At 42.4% G+C, this 18,417-nt stretch overlaps 1 protein-coding gene across 1 annotated transcript in view; it reads right to left on the bottom strand.

Annotated features, from left to right (window-relative positions):
* Positions 1–18,417, bottom strand: part of MTHFD1L (methylenetetrahydrofolate dehydrogenase (NADP+ dependent) 1 like) — a 1,099,716-nt gene that overhangs the window by 1,056,822 nt on the left and 24,477 nt on the right. Inside the window, exon 4 of the mRNA XM_053711891.1 lies at positions 6,687–6,798. Within this exon, the coding sequence (XP_053567866.1) occupies positions 6,687–6,798 (112 nt within the window). The remainder of the gene's footprint in view (positions 1–6,686; positions 6,799–18,417) is intronic.

Consider the following 18,417-nt stretch of genomic DNA (forward strand, 5'->3'; position numbering starts at 1 on the left):
TGAATTCTGGCAAAGGGGACTGTGTCCATTGCCGCAACCATTAGACCGATTACCTCCATGCACCGAGCCACAGAAGGCTGAGGATTGGCATGAAGAACTCGACAGGAATTCGAAAGTTTTAACTTCCTGACTTCCGTCAGAAAGATTTTCATTTCTATCGAGTCTATTATTGTTCCCAGGAAGGGAACCCTTGTGACCGGGGACAGAGAACTTTTTTCTATGTTCACCTTCCACCCGTGAGATCTTAGAAAGGCCAACACAATGCCTGTATGCGCCTTTGCTCTGTGAAAAGACGACGCTTGTATTAAGATATCGTCTAGGTAAGGTGCTACTGCAATGCCCCGCGGTCTTAGAACCGCTAGAAGGGACCCTAGCACCTTCGTGAAAATTCTTGGAGCGGTGGCCAACCCGAAGGGAAGAGCCACAAACTGATAATGCTTGTCCATGAAGGCGAACCTTAGGAACTGATGGTGATCCTTGTGGATAGGAATATGCAGGTACGCATGCTTTAAATCCACGGTAGTCATATATTGACCCTCCTGGATCATCGGTAAGATTGTCCGGATAGTTTCCATCTTGAATGATGGAACTCTGAGAAATTTGTTTAGGATTTTTAAGTCCAGAATTGGCCTGAAAGTTCCTTCCTTTTTGGGAACTACAAACAGGTTTGAGTAAAAACCCCGTCCTCGTACTGCAGTTGGGACTGGGTGTATTACTCCCATCTTTAAAAGATCTTCTATGCAAAGTAAGAATGCCTGTCTCTTTGTCTGGTCTAAAGACAAGCGAGACATGTGGAACCTTCCCCTTGGAGGAAGGTATTTTAATTCCAGAAGGTACCCCTGAGAGACAATTTCTAACGCCCAGGGATCCAGAACATCTCTTGCCCAGGCCTGAGCAAAGAGAGAAAGTCTGCCCCCTACTAGATCCGGTCCAGGATCGGGGGCTACCCTTTCATGCTGTCTTGGCAGCAGCAGCAGGCTTCTTGGCCTGTTTACCCTTGTTCCAGCCTTGCAGGTTTGGACTGGGAAGCGTTAACCTCTTCCTTAGTGGCTGTAGAAGTAGAAGCGGGTCCGTTCCTGAAATTGCGAAAAGGAACGAAAATTAGACTTATTTTTAGCCTTGAAAGGTCTATCTTGTGGAAGGGCATGGCCCTTTCCTCCAGTAATATCAGAAATAATCTCTTTCAACTCTGGTCCGAAAAGGGTCTTACCCTTGAAAGGAATATTAAGCAATTTTGTTTTGGACGACACATCCGCCGACCAAGATTTTATCCAAAGCGCCCTGCGCGCCACGATTGCAAAACCAGAATTTTTCGCCGCTAATTTAGCCAACTGAAGAGCGGCATCTGTAATGAAAGAATTAGCCAACTTCAGGGCGTGAATTCTGTCCATAACCTCATCATAAGGGGTCTCCCTCTGTAGGGAGTTCTCTAGTTCCTCAAACCAAAAAGCCGCTGCAGTGGTTACAGGAATAATGCAAGAAATTGGTTGAAGAAGAAAACCTTGTTGAACAAATATTTTCTTAAGCAAACCTTCCAATTTTTTATCCATAGGATCTTTGAAAGCGCAACTGTCTTCTATTGGTATAGTGGTGCGCTTAGCTAGTGTTGAAACTGCCCCCTCCACCTTAGGGACCGTCTGCCACGCGTACCTTTTGGGGTCAACATTGGGGAACATTTTCTTAAATATAGGGGGGGGAACAAAAGGTACACCTGGTCTCTCCCACTCCCTGGTCACAATATCCGCCACCCTCTTAGGTATCGGAAATGCATCAGTGTGTACCGGGACCTCGAAGAATTTGTCCATTTTACACAATTTTTCTGGGGCCACCAAGGGGTCACAATCATCTAGCGTAGCTAAAACCTCCTTAAGCAGGGCGCGGAGGTGCTCTAGCTTAAATTTAAATGCTATAGTATATGGCTCTGCCTGCTGAGCAACTTTTCTTGAGTCAGAAATTTCTCCCTCAGACAGGCCCTCCCTCACCGCCAAGTCAGATTGATGTGAGGGCACTACAGATAAATTATCCGCTGCGTCTGAGCTATCGTGCTTTCTTGGAAATCCTGGCAGTTTGGATAAAAAAGCTGCGAGAGAATTATCCATGACTGCTGCTAATTGCTGCAAAGTAACAGGGATCGATGCGCTAGATGTGCTGGGCATCGCCTGCGCGGGCATAACTGGTGTTGACACAGAAGGGGAAGATAAAATACTCTCCTCGTTACCTTCAGCTAAAGATACATCTTGGGCTACATTTTTAAGTGTCATTGTATGGTCCTTAAACTGCTTGGACGCTATAGCACACTTCAAACATAAATTCAATGGGGGTACCGCCATGGCTTTTAAACATATAGAACAAGCGCTATCTGAAGGCTCAGTCATGTTTGACAGACTTAGACAGCACTAAAATGCAATAAAAAATACTTTTGACAAAAACGTTACTGTGTCTTTAAATAATAAAAGTGCACACTATTACCAAAACATCAAATAACCATCAAGGAAACATCCGATTTTAATGAAATTTTCACCACATTATCCTAATGCTTTGAAAAGATTGCACACAAATTTTCAGCTAAAACATGAATTTGACCGGTTAAACACACTACAGTATTATGCCACAGCTTCTGCTGAGGCTTTTACCGTCCTTAGGGATTATTTGGAGTAGAAATAAGCCTGTCTGAAGTCCCTCTGAAGTCTCTGGACACCACACGTGAGGCTGCATGAACTGTCTTGTCAAAAACAACTGCGCAACTGAGGGGCGAAAATGAGGCCTCCTCCCTCTGCATTACAAAGTGCTGGGGCCTTTCTGAGGAGATTAGGAGTCTAATCAAATGCCAGGCGAATAAAAAAAACCATAAGCGTTTTTATAAGTCACAAAAACACCTAAACTATAAATAATTATGCTAAGAAGCAATCGATTAAGCCCAAAATAGTGTCAACCAGCAACTAAGCCCTTTATTTAAGCCATTATTTTATACATAGTCTAAGAAACATGGCTTACCTTCCCCTATGGTGATTACTGACAGTCTTCTAGCATTACTGGGTTTTGTTAGAAAAATGACTGATCATACCTGAAGCAGTTAAGCCTGCAAACTGTTCCCCCCAACTGAAGTTCTCCTGTATTCAACAGTCCTGCGTGGGAACAGCAATGGATTTTAGTTACTGATGCTAAAATCATAGTCCTCTCAGCAGAAATCTTCATCACTTTCTGCTTCAGAGTAAATAGTACAAGCCGGCACTATTTTAAAATAAACTTTTGATAGAAGAAATAAAAACTACAAACTAACACCACAAACTCTTTACCACCCCCGTGGAGATGCTACTTGTTTAGAGCGGCAAAGAGAATGACTGGGGGGGCGGAGCCTGAAGGGAGCTATATGGACAGCTCTGCTGTGTGCTCTTTGCCACTTCCTGTAGGGATTGAGAATATCCCACAAGTAAGGATGAAGCCGTGGACCGGACACACCAATGTAATAGAAATTAGTCTGTTTGGTCCTTAATTTGTTGGACCTATCCTGAGGAAGGGCGTGACCTTTTCCTCCAGTAATATCAGAAATGATCTCCTTCAGTCCAGGCCCGAATAGGGTTTGCCCCTTGAAGGGAATGTTGAGAAGCTTAGACTTTGAAGTAACGTCTGCTGACCAGGATTTAAGCCATAGCGCCCTACGCGCCTGAATAGCAAAACCTGAGTTTTTAGCCGTTAGCTTGGTTAAATGAACAACGGCGTCAGAAACAAATAAATTGGCTAGCTTAAGAGCTTTAAGCTTGTCAAGGATATCATCCAACGGGGTTTCAACCTGTAGAGCCTCCTCTAGAGACTCAAACCAGAAAGCCGCAGCAGCAGTGACTGGGGCAATGCATGCAAGAGGCTGGAGAATAAAACCTTGTTGAATAAAAATTTTCTTAAGGTAACCCTCTAATTTTTTTGTTCATTGGATCTAGAAAAGCACAACTATCCTCGACCGGGATAGATGTATGCTTCGCTAGGGTAGAGACTGCTCCCTCCACCTTAGGGATCGTCTGCCACAAGTCCCGTGTAGCGGCATCTATAGGAAACATTTTTTTAAAAACAGGAGGGGGAGAGAACGGTACACCTGGTCTATCCCATTCCTTAGTAATAATTTCTGAAAACCTCTTAGGGATTGGAAAAACAGTGTAAACAGGCACTGCATAGTATTTATGCAACTTACACAATTTCTCTGGGACTAGAATGGCGTCACAGTCATCCAGAGTTGCTAAAACCTCCCTGAGCAACACGCGGAGGTGTTCAAGTTTAAATTTAAATGTAGACATATCAGAATCAGGTTGAAGTGTCTTCCCTGAATCAGAAAAATCACCCACAGATAGAAGCTCTCCTGCTTCGGCTTCTGCACATTGTGAGGGTATATCAGACATAGCTACTAAAGCGTATTTGTTCTAGCCCCAGAGCTGTCTCGCTTTCCTTGTAACCCTGGCAGTTTGGACAATACCCCTGTAAGGGTATGATTCATAACTGCCGCCATATCTTGTAAAGTATACGCAATGGGCGCGCTAGATGTACTTGGCGTCCCTTGAGCGGGAGTTATAGGTTCTGACACATGGGGAGAGTTAGTCAGCATAACTTCCCCCTTGTCAATTTCCTCTGGTGATAAATCTTTTAAAGCCAGAATATGGTCTTTAAAATTTATAGTAAGATCAGTGCATTTGGTACACATTCTAAGAGGGGGTTCCACAATGGCTTCTAAACATAATGAACAAGGAGTTTCCTCTATGTCAGACATGTTTAACAGACTAGTAATGAGACCAGCAAGCTTGGAAAACACTTTAATAAATGTGAAAAAGCAGAATATAAAAAATGGTACTGTGCCTTTAAGGGAAAAAAACAATCACATAAACTGCAAAACAGTGAAAAAAAGCAGTAAACTCTACGAAATTTTTACAGTGTGTATAATAGACTAAAATAGCATTGCACCCACTTGCAAATGGATGATTAACCCCTCAGGCTCAAAAATGAATCAGAAAAACGGTAAAACCGTTATAAACAGTCACAAGCAAACTGCCACAGCTCTACTGTGGCTCCTACCTGCCCATAAAACGACTTTTGTAGGCACAAAAACCCTTTACAGAGGTCCTATATGTCAGGGGACTCCTTCAGGGAAGCTAGATGTCTCAGACTGAAAAAACTACTGCCCAATTAGAGCGCAAAAATAGGCCCCTCCCACCATGCACTCAAAGTGAAAGGGCCATAAATAACTACTCCTAGGAGAAATCTAGTCAGCCATGTGGAAAACTAGGCCCCAAATAAAGATTTATCACCCTCAGTAAAAAACGTTTATTATATATCATGCAAACGTTTTACATACCAAGCAATAAGAGCAAGTAACATGAATATTACCCTTTACTGCAAGCATGATCCCAGTCGTTTGTTAAATCACTGTAATCAGGCTTACCTTAAATATATCAGGCACTGTCAGCATTTTCTAGACCTTATTTCTCTAGAAAAAAAATATACTGAACATACCTCAGAGCAGTTGATTCTGCAGGCCATTCCCCCAGCTGAAGTTTACCCATACTCTTCAGTTATGTGTGAGAACAGCAGTGGACCTTAGTTACAACCTGCTAAGATCATCAAAAACCTCAGGCAGAACTCTTCTTCTAATTTCTGCCTGAGGTAAAAACAGTACAACGCCGGTACTGTTTAAAAATAACAAACTTTTGATTGAAGATAAACTACATTAATTCACCACATATCTCTTGATACTTCCTTTCTTGTCGAGAGCTGCAAGAGAATGACTGGGAGTGGCAGTTAGGGGAGGAGCTATATAGACAGCTCTGCTGTGGGTGTCCTCTTGCAGCTCCCTGTTGGGAAGGAGAATATCCCACAAGTAATGGATGAATCCGTGGACTGGATACACCTTACAAGAGAAATGTATTTAGATTAGAGGCGACAATCAAGGTCTAAGAAATTAGCATATGAACCTCCTAAGTTTAGCTTTCAACTAAGAATACCAAGAGAACAAAGCAAAATTGGTGATAAAAGTAAATTGGAAAGTTGTTTAAAATGACATGACCTATTTGAATCATAAAAGTTTTTTAGGGACTTAAATAAAAAGAGAGAAGCGCTCAACCTGAGAATGAACAAAAGCATAATAGCTTGTTCTATGGCTAGTTACTAACCAAGAAGCAGCCTCTTTTTGCTCAACATGTGCTTTTCACAGAGAAGAACTTTCCTGAAGCATATCAGTCTGATCCTGACTTCACAGTACAGTCCAGCCCCGAAGTACCAGGCAACCCCTCTCTGAACGAGAGAAACAGCAAAACCCCAGACATACGTTTCGGCCTATTGTGGGCCTCATCAGTGAGGTGCAGCCATAGCAATCTAGGCACACTGAGCAACGGGTCCACGTCTGGATTCTCGCATCACACATAGGGAGACTTCATTAAGTGTCATAATTTGCATACATTTTGGGACTTGACTGTCTTTTTAAGTCTATTATGTTTCATGTAGAACTGCCTGGTACCCAAACTTTTGGAACCAATGATATTGATCTCCTTGTTCCTGGTCACCTGCGATAGGTTAAGCAGCCTGTTGTATATATTTAAAGCCTGGACAGTCAGAAATACAGAAACCTATTTTTGTTGAGTTTTTGGTTTTGTTTTTTTTTAACAAACACATCGCATCACAAACCATTCACATAACATAAGTTAACATACCTGATAAGACTATAGGAGAACAGTTAATGACAATTTTGCCTGACTTGATTGAGCTGACTGGAATCTCCTGCGGTTTTTTACTGCCAAGAACCACAATATCGGCTTGATGAAGCTAGACAAAAAAAAAAAAAAAAATTATTTTTTTGTTTCATAAATTGGGGTTGTGAGAATTCTCAATCACAACGTCCAAATTGTCATTCACTTAATAATAATATTATTAACTAGTCCTAATTTTTTGCAGTACAGCGGTCCCAACCCTTGCTCGCTCTCTCTCCCTCTCTTTCTCTACCCCCCTCTCTTTTGCCATCTCCCCCCCCCTCCTCTTTTGCCATCTCCCCCCCCCTCCTCTTTTGCCATCTCCCCCCCCTCCTCTTTTGCCATCTCCCCCCCCTCCTCTTTTGCCATCTCCCCCCCCTCCTCTTTTGCCATCTCCCCCCTCTCCTCTTTTGCCATCTCCCCCCCCTCCTCTTTTGCCATCTCCCCCCCTCCTCTTTTGCCATCTCCCCCCCTCCTCTTTTGCCATCTCCCCCCCTCCTCTTTTGCCATCTCCCCTCCCCACCTCTGTTCTCCCCCCCTCTCTGATGCGCTCTCTCCCCCTTCTCTGATGCGCTCTCTCCCCCCTCTCTGATGCGCTCTCTCCCCCCTCTCTGATGCGCTCTCTCCCCCCTCTCTGATGCGCTCTCTCCCCCCTCTCTGATGCGCTCTCTCCCCCCTCTCTGATGCGCTCTCTCCCCCCTCTCTGATGCGCTCTCTCCCCCCTCTCTGATGCGCTCTCTCCCCCTCTCTGTTGCGCTCTCCCCCCCTCTCTGTTGCGCTCTCCCCCCCTCTCTGATGCGCTCTCTCCCCCCTCTCTGATGCGCTCTCTCCCCCCTCTCTGATGCGCTCTCTCCCCCCTCTCTGATGCGCTCTCTCCCCCCTCTCTGATGCGCTCTCTCCCCCCTCTCTGTTGCGCTCTCCCCCCCTCTCTGTTGCGCTCTCCCCCCCTCTCTGTTGCGCTCTCCCCCCCTCTCTGTTGCGCTCTCTTCCCCCCCCCTCTCTGTTGCGCTCTCTTTCCCCCCCCCCTCTCTGTTGCGCTTTCTCTTCCCTCCCTCTCTGTTGCGCTCTCTTTCCCTCCCTCTCTGTTGCGCTCTCTCTCCCCCCCCTCTCTGTTGCGCTCTCTCTCTCTTCCCCCCCCCCCTCTCTGTTGCTCTCTCTCACGGCCATGGCCACTCCCGTCTGGCCCGGCACCGCCCGCCCAGCCCCGGTCATGCCCGACCGTTCCCGTCATGCCTGGCCGGCCCCGCCCCATCATGTCTACAGTTCTCGTGGCAGACAGGTCAGTTTGATGAAGGCCAGGTGTGTTTGTTCTCGCGCAGTCTCTACTGCGCATGACAGCTTCGGACAAACACACTTGGCCTTTTATATTATAGGATAATATTAAGTGAATGACAGTTTGGACATTGTGATTGAGAATTCTCACAACCCCAATTTATGAAACAAAAAATAAATTATTATTATTATTATTAATATCGATCACGGGTATTAACAGAAATGTAGAAACGTAAACCCAAAACAACCTATAAAAAAAATATATATATACATTATTTTACATCTGTAATAAGTAAATAGCTCAACAGAAATGTGGAAAAGATAGACTTTTAGTCATTTACTTATCATATATAACAGGAATTTCAAAATGTATTACAGGATTTATCATTTCTTTTTTAAAAATGAATGCAACTGAACTGTGAAAACATACAGGTAGCTGGCTAAATGTAGCCACCAATCAGCAAGTACTACCCAGGGTGCTGAACTAAAAATAGGTTGACTCAAGCTTACATTCCTGCTTTTTCAAATAAAGATACCTTAATTTCTTCTATGATACGACGAGTCCACGGCCCGCCCTGTCAATTTTAGACTATATATATTTTTTTTATTCAAAACTTCAGTCACCTCTGCACCTTTTAGTTTCTCCTTTTTCTTCCTGTACCTTCGGTCGAATGACTGGGGGGTAGAGCTAAGGGAGGAGCTATATAGACAGCTCTGCTGTGGTGCTCTTTGCCACTTCCTGTTAGCAGGAGGATAATATCCCACAAGTAAAGGATGAATCCGTGGACTCGTCGTATCTTATAGAAGAAATACAAGTTAGTTAATCTTGTCTAGGAATTGTGTCAGTCGGGATTTGTTTAAGACCTATTAAAAAGGGACATAAAACACACTATTTTTCTTTCATGACTTATATAGAGCATGCTATTTTAACAACTTCCAATATGGTTTTATTAGCTAATTTGCTTTGTTCTTTTGTTGAAAAACAGAATTTATGCTTACCTGATAAATTACTTTCTCCAACGGTGTGTCCGGTCCACGGCGTCATCCTTACTTGTGGGATATTCTCTTCCCCAACAGGAAATGGCAAAGAGCCCAGCAAAGCTGGTCACATGATCCCTCCTAGGCTCCGCCTTCCCCAGTCATTCGACCGACGTAAAGGAGGAATATGCATAGGAGAAATCATATGATACCGTGGTGACTGTAGTTAGAGAAAATAATTCATCAGACCTGATTAAAAAACCAGGGCGGGCCGTGGACCGGACACACCGTTGGAGAAAGTAATTTATCAGGTAAGCATAAATTCTGTTTTCTCCAACATAGGTGTGTCCGGTCCACGGCGTCATCCTTACTTGTGGGAACCAATACCAAAGCTTTAGGACACGGATGATGGGAGGGAGCAAATCAGGTCACCTAGATGGAAGGCACCACGGCTTGCAAAACCTTTCTCCCAAAAATAGCCTCAGAAGAAGCAAAAGTATCAAATTTGTAAAATTTGGTAAAAGTGTGCAGTGAAGACCAAGTCGCTGCCTTACATATCTGATCAACAGAAGCCTCGTTCTTGAAGGCCCATGTGGAAGCCACAGCCCTAGTGGAATGAGCTGTGATTCTTTCAGGAGGCTGCCGTCCCCGACAGTCTCATAAGCCAATCGGATGATGCTTTTAAGCCAAAAGGAGAGAGAGGTAGAAGTTGCTTTTTGACCTCTCCTTTTACCAGAATAAACAACAAACAAGGAAGATGTTTGTCTGAAATCCTTTGTAGCCTCTAAATAGAATTTTAGAGCACGAACTACATCCAAATTGTGCAACAAACGTTCCTTCTTTGAAACTGGATTCGGACACAAAGAAGGCACAACTATCTCCTGGTTAATATTTTTGTTAGAAACAACTTTCGGAAGAAAACCAGGTTTAGTACGCAAAACCACCTTATCTGCATGGAACACCAGATAAGGAGGAGAACACTGCAGAGCAGATAACTCTGAAACTCTTCTAGCAGAAGAAATTGCAACCAAAAACAAAACTTTCCAAGATAATAACTTAATATCTACGGAATGTAAGGGTTCAAACGGAACCCCTTGAAGAACTGAAAGAACTAAATTGAGACTCCAAGGAGGAGTCAAAGGTTTGTAAACAGGCTTGATTCTAACCAGAGCCTGAACAAAAGCTTGAACATCTGGCACAGCCGCCAGCTTTTTGTGAAGTAAAACACATAAAGCAGAAATCTGTCCCTTCAAAGAACTTGCAGATAATCCTTTCTCCAAACCCTCTTGTAGAAAGGATAGAATCTTAGGAATTTTTATCTTGTTCCATGGGAATCCTTTCGATTCGCACCAACAGATATATTTTTTACATACTTTATGGTAAATTTTTCTAGTTACAGGCTTTCTAGCCTGAATAAGAGTATCAATGACAGAATCTGAGAACCCACGCTTTGATAAAATCAAGCGTTCAATCTCCAAGCAGTCAGTTGGAGTGAGGCCAGATTCGGATGTTCGAACGGACCTTGAACAAGAAGGTCCCGTCTCAAAGGTAGCTTCCATGGTGGAGCCGATGACATATTCACCAGGTCTGCATACCAAGTTCTGCGTGGCCACGCAGGAGCTATCAAGATCACCGAAGCCCTCTCCTGATTGATCCTGGCTACCAGCCTGGGAATGAGAGGAAACGGTGGGAATACATAAGCTAGGTTGAAGGTCCAGGGCGCTACTAGTGCATCTACTAGAGTCGCCTTGGGATCCCTGGATCTGGACCCGTAGCAAGGAACCTTGAAGTTCTGACGAGACGCCATCAGATCCATGTCTGGAATGCCCCATAATTGCGTTATGTGGGCAAAGATTTCCGGATGGAGTTCCCACTCCCCCGGATGAAATGTCTGACGACTCAGAAAATCCGCTTTCCAATTTTCCACTCCTGGGATGTGGATTGCAGACAAGTGGCAGGAGTGAATCTCCGCCCATTGAATTACTTTGGTCACTTCTTCCATCGCCAGGGAACTCCTTGTTCCCCCCTGATGGTTGATATATGCAACAGTCGTCATGTTGTCTGATTGAAACCTTATGAATTTGGCCTTTGCTAGTTGAGGCCAAGCCTTGAGAGCATTGAATATCGCTCTCAGTTCCAGAATGTTTATCGGGAGAAGAGATTCTTCCCGAGACCATAGACCCTGAGCTTTCAGGGGTTTCCAGACCGCGCCCCAGCCCACCAGACTGGCGTCGGTCGTGACAATGACCCACTCTGGTCTGCGGAAGCTCATCCCTTGAGACAGGTTGTCCAGGGTCAGCCACCAACGGAGTGAATCTCTGGTCCTCTGATCTACTTGGATCGTCGGGGACAAGTCTGTATAATCCCCATTCCACTGTCTGAGCATGCACAGTTGTAATGGTCTTAGATGAATTCGCGCAAAAGGAACTATGTCCATTGCCGCAACCATCAAACCTATTACTTCCATGCACTGCGCTATGGAAGGAAGAAGAACAGAATGAAGTACTTGACAAGAGCTTAGAAGTTTTGATTTTCTGGCCTCTCTCAGAAAAATCTTCATTTCTAAGGAGTCTATTATTGTTCCCAAGAAGGGAACTCTTGTTGACGGGAATAGAGAACTTTTTTCTACGTTCACTTTCCACCCGTGAGATCTGAGAAAGGCTAGGACAATGTCCGTATGAGCCTTTGCTTGTGGCAGAGACGACGCTTGAATCAGTATGTCGTCCAAGTAAGGTACTACTGCAATGCCCCTTGGCCTTAGCACCGCTAGAAGGGACCCTAGTACCTTTGTGAAAATTCTTGGAGCAGTGGCTAATCCGAATGGAAGTGCCACAAACTGGTAATGCTTGTCCAGAAAGGCAAACCTTAGGAACCGATGATGTTCCTTGTGGATAGGAATATGTAGATACGCATCCTTTAAATCCACCGTGGTCATGAATTGACCTTCCTGGATGGTAGGAAGAATTGTCCGAATGGTTTCCATTTTGAACGATGGAACCCTGAGAAATTTGTTTAGGATCTTGAGATCCAAAATTGGCCTGAATGCTCCCTCTTTTTTGGGAACTATGAACAGATTGGAGTAAAACCCCATCCCTTGTTCTCCTAATGGAACAGGATGAATCACTCCCATTTTTAACAGGTCTTCTACACAATGTAAGAATGCCTGTCTTTTTATTTGGTCTGAAGACAATTGAGACCTGTGGAACCTTCCCCTTGGGGGTAGTTCCTTGAATTCCAGGAGATAACCTTGAGAAACTATTTCTAGTGCCCAAGGATCCTGAACATCTCTTGCCCAAGCCTGAGCGAAGAGAGAGAGTCTGCCCCCCACCAGATCCGGTCCCGGATCGGGGGCCAGCATCTCATGCTGTCTTAGTAGCGGTAGCAGGCTTCTTGGCCTGCTTACCTTTGTTCCAGCCTTGCATCGGTCTCCAGGCTGGCTTGGTTTGAGAAGAATTACCCTCTTGCTTAGAGGATGTAGATTTTGAGGCTGGTCCGTTTCTGCGAAAGGGACGAAAATTTGTTTTATTTTTAGCCTTAAAAGACCTATCCTGAGGAAGGGCGTGGCCCTTTCCCCCAGTGATGTCTGAAATAATCTCTTTCAAGTCAGGGCCAAACAGCGTTTTCCCCTTGAAAGGGATGTTAAGCAATTTGTTCTTGGAGGACACATCCGCTGACCAAGACTTTAGCCAAAGCGCTCTGCGCGCCACAATAGCAAAACCTGAATTTTTCGCCGCTAATCTAGCTAATTGCAAAGTGGCGTCTAAGGTAAAAGAGTTAGCCAATTTAAGTGCTTGAACTCTGTCCATAACCTCCTCATAAGAAGATGCTTTATTGAGCGACTTTTCTAGTTCTTCGAACCAGAAACACGCTGCTGTAGTGACAGGAACAATGCATGAAATTGGTTGTAGAAGGTAACCTTGCTGAACAAACATCTTTTTAAGCAAACCCTCTAATTTTTTATCCATAGGATCTTTGAAAGCACAACTATCTTCTATAGGGATAGTGGTGCGTTTGTTTAGAGTAGAAACCGCCCCCTCGACCTTGGGGACTGTCTGCCATAAGTCCTTCCTGGGGTCGACCATAGGAAATAATTTCTTAAATATAGGGGGAGGGACAAAAGGTATGCCGGGCCTTTCCCATTCTTTATTTACAATGTCCGCCACCCGCTTGGGTATAGGAAAAGCTTCGGGGGGCACCGGGACCTCTAGGAACTTGTCCATCTTACATAATTTCTCTGGAATGACCAAATTGTCACAATCATCCAGAGTAGATAACACCTCCTTAAGCAGAGCGCGGAGATGTTCCAATTTAAATTTGAATGTAATAACGTCAGGTTCAGCTTGTTGAGACATTTTTCCTGAATCTGAAATTTCTCCCTCAGACAAAACCTCCCTGGCCCCTTCAGACTGGTGTAAGGGCATGTCAGAACCATTATCATCAGCGTCCTCATGCTCTTCAGTATCTAAAACAGAGCAGTCGCGCTTTCGCTGATAAGTGGGCATTTTGGCTAAAATGTTTTTAATAGAATTATCCATTACAGCCGTTAATTGTTGCATAGTAAGGAGGATTGGCGCACTAGATGAACTAGGGACCTCCTGAGTGGGCAAGACTGGTGTAGACATAGAAGGAGATGATGCAGTACCATGCTTACTCCCCTCACTTAAGGAATCATTTTGGGCAACATTATTATCAGTGGCATCATTGTCCCTACTTTGTTTGTCACATTCATCACATATATTTAAATGGAGAGGAACCTTGGCTTCCGAACATACAGAACATCGTCTATCTGATGGTTCAGACATGTTAATAGGCATAAACTTGATAACAAAGCACAAAAAACGTTTTAAAATAAAACCGTTACTGTCACTTTAAATTTTAAACTGAACACACTTTATTACTGAATATGTGCAAAAGTATGAAGGAATTGTTCAAAATTCACCAAAATTTCACCACAGTGTCTTAAAGCCTTAAAAGTATTGCACACCAAATTTGAAAGCTTTAACTCTTAAAATAACGGAACCGGAGCCGTTTTTACATTTAACCCCTATACAGTCCCTGGTATCTGCTTTGCTGAGACCCAACCAAGCCCAGAGGGGAATACGATACCAAATGACGCCTTCAATAAGCTTTTTCAGTGGATCTGAGCTCCTCACACATGCATCTGCATGCCTTGCTTCTCAAAAACAACTGCGCATTAGTGGCGCGAAAATGAGGCTCTGCCTATGACTAGAAAAGGCCCCCAGTGAAAAAGGTGTCCAATACAGTGCCTGCCGTTTTTTTAACAGAATTCCCAAGATTAAAATAACTCTTCAAAGTTATAAACCATTAAATATGCTTATAAAGTAATCGTTTTAGCCCAGAAAAATGTCTACCAGTCTTTAAAGCCCTTGTGAAGCCCTTTATTCTTATATTTAAAACTAAGAAAATGGCTTACCGGATCCCATAGGGAAAATGACAGCTTCCAGCATTACCAAGTCTTGTTAGAAATGTGTCATACCTCAAGCAGCAAAAGTCTGCTCACTGTTTCCCCCAACTGAAGTTAATTCATCTCAACAGTCCTGTGTGGAAACAGCCATCGATTTTAGTAACGGTTGCTAAAATCATTATCCTCTTACAAACAGAAATCTTCATCTCTTTTCTGTTTCAGAGTAAATAGTACATACCAGCACTATTTTAAAATAACAAACTCTTGATTGAAGAATAAAAACTACATTTAAACACCAAAAAACTCTTAGCCATCTCCGTGGAGATGTTGCCTGTGCAACGGCAAAGAGAATGACTGGGGAAGGCGGAGCCTAGGAGGGATCATGTGACCAGCTTTGCTGGGCTCTTTGCCATTTCCTGTTGGGGAAGAGAATATCCCACAAGTAAGGATGACGCCGTGGACCGGACACACCTATGTTGGAGAAACAATACCAAAAACTAGTCTCATGATCTGCAATCCATTAATGGGAGATTGCTGCTGATCGGTGGCTGCGTTTATATGCATCTTGCCATTGGCTTACCCGATGTGTTCAGCTAGACCTCAGAAGTACATTGTTGCACCTTCAACAAAAAGTAACAAGACTATAAAGTCAAATTAATAAGACAACTTTCCAATTTACTTCTATCAGAATATGAAGGACAATTTTTTTTTTTTTTTTTGTACTTTTAAATGTATTATAAGCATTAAAAACAAGGGCCTTTAGACTATAGCATACCTAAAAAAAAAAAAAATAAGCATTGTATTACAAAAGACATTTTTTTTCAAAAAGGTTTAAACATGTAACTTTGTCAGCACAATTTACCAGCTTTTCAGGGACAGCCCCTGATTCTGAGCGGTGTCCCGCTGTTCCTCTGAGAAAGCTATATGTCCCTATAGGCAGCATTTCCCTTAGACGTGCCTCCTAACTGTATTGACACTCCCACTGACTGGTCTGAAGCTCCCATAACCCCACCCACTATCCACTTGTGATCTGCCCCTTCTTACAATGAGGGCCCTCCTCAACCTCCCAAGTCCCTAATTCCTGGCCAGGTGGAATACATTTTCTTGATCAGTTAGAATCAATGCAAATGAAATTTGTGATGTGAACGAACCAAAACATTTTTTAGAAATTTGAAGGCTCAGGTAAAGGCCAACATACTTTGGTTAGGTAGGATAGATTTGCTCTAGCCTCTCTGTGAGGAAGTGAAACTAGCACAATATTCAGGAGGTATACTGTATCAAAACCAGATAAAACAAATTAATTGTGTTTTATCCTTCATTTATTCTCCATGTAAAAGCTTAAAGGGACACTGAACCCAAATTTTTTCTTTGGTGATTCAGATAGAGCATGCAATTTTAAGCAACTTTCTAATTTACTCCTATTATCAAATTTTCTTCATTCTCTTGGTATGTTTATTTGAAAAGCAAGAATTTAAGTTTAGATGCCGGCCCATTTTTGGTGAACAACCTGGGTTGTCCTTGCCGATTGGACAGCACCAATAAACAAATGCTGTCCATGACTCTGAACCACAAATTTGCTGGCTCCTTAGCTTAGATGCCTTATTTTTCAAATAAAGATATCAAGAGATCGAAGAAAAATTGATAATAGAAGTAAATTATAAAGTTGTTTAAAATTGCATGCTCTATCTGAATCATGAAAGAAAAAATTTGGGTTCAGTATCCCTTTAATGTCTCAAACTTCAACCACCTTTTAGCAGTACTACACCAGACAAGTTATTTAAAATGTGGGAAAGTTTGTAAAAGCAGATTCCGTCTATTTGGAAATATATCTGCTAAGTGGTTTCAGACATAAGGTTTCTGGCATGTAAAATGTTTAGCATTAATGAAGATAAATTTGGAAACCCATGGTTATCAAGTGAATTCTAGAGATTTGTTAATGGTTACATAAGTCTGGCTCACTACTATAGCCAGGAATAACTCCATAAAGTGTTTTTCCCCTTAATAGCAATACTTAAAAAGCAGGCAAATACTCATTTTGGTTAGAGTTGAATGCCATTGAAAATGATGAATCAGATCTGAAAGAGTAGTACAAAGTATTGGCAGTAAAGTATAAAACAAAAATAAGCTGTTATATCCCCAGTTCATAATTAATACACAAAAGGTGCAGAACAGCAACAAATCAGTTATCTGCTACCAAGTAGGTATTTTTGTCTGCATATGGGTGATGATGGGGTAACTGCATACAATCCTATATTAAAATCTTTCCCGTTTGTCACTGCAAAAGTCTATGGTGTTCCTGCCCACTTCAGACTTCTTAGCCGATACCCTATAAGGATTTATTGTCTGAATCCTCTTAAGCAAGTTTACACACCTCTACCCTGTATGTTCACAGTGATGCTACTAAAGGATGTTACTGAGACGTTGCAGTAAAGTAAGTAGGGGAACATTCATGCCCTAGCAGCCATTACTACTGCAAGTGATATGTGCATACAGATGCTCTGATTTTTTTCTAACTTTTTTTTGAGGGCTGGGGCATCGGTTAATAAATAAAAAAAAGTTATTTAATACAAAAATTGCTCATTTTTAAGGATTTTCTTTTACACAGATGTTTAGACTGATATGTTGAATCTGACAGAGAAAACTCTGCACATCCTTCACACTAAGGTCGCTCCTTTGCAAAACCAGATTTTTGTATTTAAGTTTTTATTGGAGTTTTAAACAAAATACAGGAGATAGGATTGTACAAATAAGATAACAAGTAATGGAAGACATGAGCCACAATTTTCAGAAATCAGTTTCTCCAGAGGAACTGGACTTTTTTTTTCCTTTTTGATAATAGTAATAGTATTGAAAGCACATCCTACTAGTGCTAAGAACACAATACAAAGAATAAACAAAATGTGCTCCAAGACATAGTAACAAGAAAACAAAAACAAGAAACTCAATGAATTTCTAGTATCAACACCATATTAAAAAGAAAAATTATATATATTAATATAGACCATGACTATCCACATTAGAGAAGGGATTGCAATATGTTAAAATTAAAAAAAATTTAATTGTAAAACAGATATATAATCCTAACCTTTTGGCATTTTGGAAACGTGGTTTAATGCTTTATGTGGAACCAAAGTGTTTAAAGGGCCAGTAAAGTAAATATAAAACTTATTTGCTACATTCTTTAAGTATCCTTTGCTGAAAAGGTATAATTAGGTAAGCTCAGGAGCAGCAAAACACTGCTGGATGGCCAACTGTGCTTCACTGTACTCCGTGTTGGAATAGAGGGACGAGACCCACAATTGCAGATGTTTAAAATACTCTAGTAGACTAATGAAGGCCAGTTTTATTGCTTCTTTAAAATCAGACCAACAGTTTTCATCTGTTAATTCAATTTAATGCTATTTCATTGGACAAAACAAAATTTGCTTTTCTTTCTGAGTGATCCCAAATGCCAATTGCGTGTGTCAGAAAAAATATATAATATTTTTTTACATAGATATAATTTATATTACACCATGTCGTGGTTTAACAAAAAAAAGCCAAAATGGAGAAGAAAAAAGAATTAAGAGGTTAAGTAGTGGGCAGGTGCTGCTAATCAAATGACCTTGATTAGCTGATCGTCCACAAGTGTGACCACCTCTATAAAAGCCAGCAAGGACCACCTCCCCATCTTCTAACTGCTAAAAGCCACCATTACACTTACTAAAGAGATTGACATGGACACAGCATAAGCCCTGCTTGCTTGCAGGGAAAAGTACCCATTAAAGGATTAAAATCTTCAGACACCTTCTTCGCCATCCTCCCGTGATCTAGGCAAAGAGAATGACTGGGGGTTATGGGTATGAGAAGTGACTTAACAGCTCTGCTGGGGTGCTCTTTGCTTCCTCCTGCTGGCCAGGTTGTGAATAACCTACTAGTAATTGGAATGCATTGTGGACTATGCCATAGGAAAGAAAACTAAGTACACCCTTAATGCTTCCATAGGAATTAAGAGGTTAAGTAGCCAGATGCTGCTATTAA

The sequence above is a fragment of the Bombina bombina genome, chromosome 4 (assembly GCF_027579735.1).
Source record: "Bombina bombina isolate aBomBom1 chromosome 4, aBomBom1.pri, whole genome shotgun sequence".
Classification (NCBI taxonomy): Eukaryota; Metazoa; Chordata; class Amphibia; order Anura; family Bombinatoridae; genus Bombina; species Bombina bombina.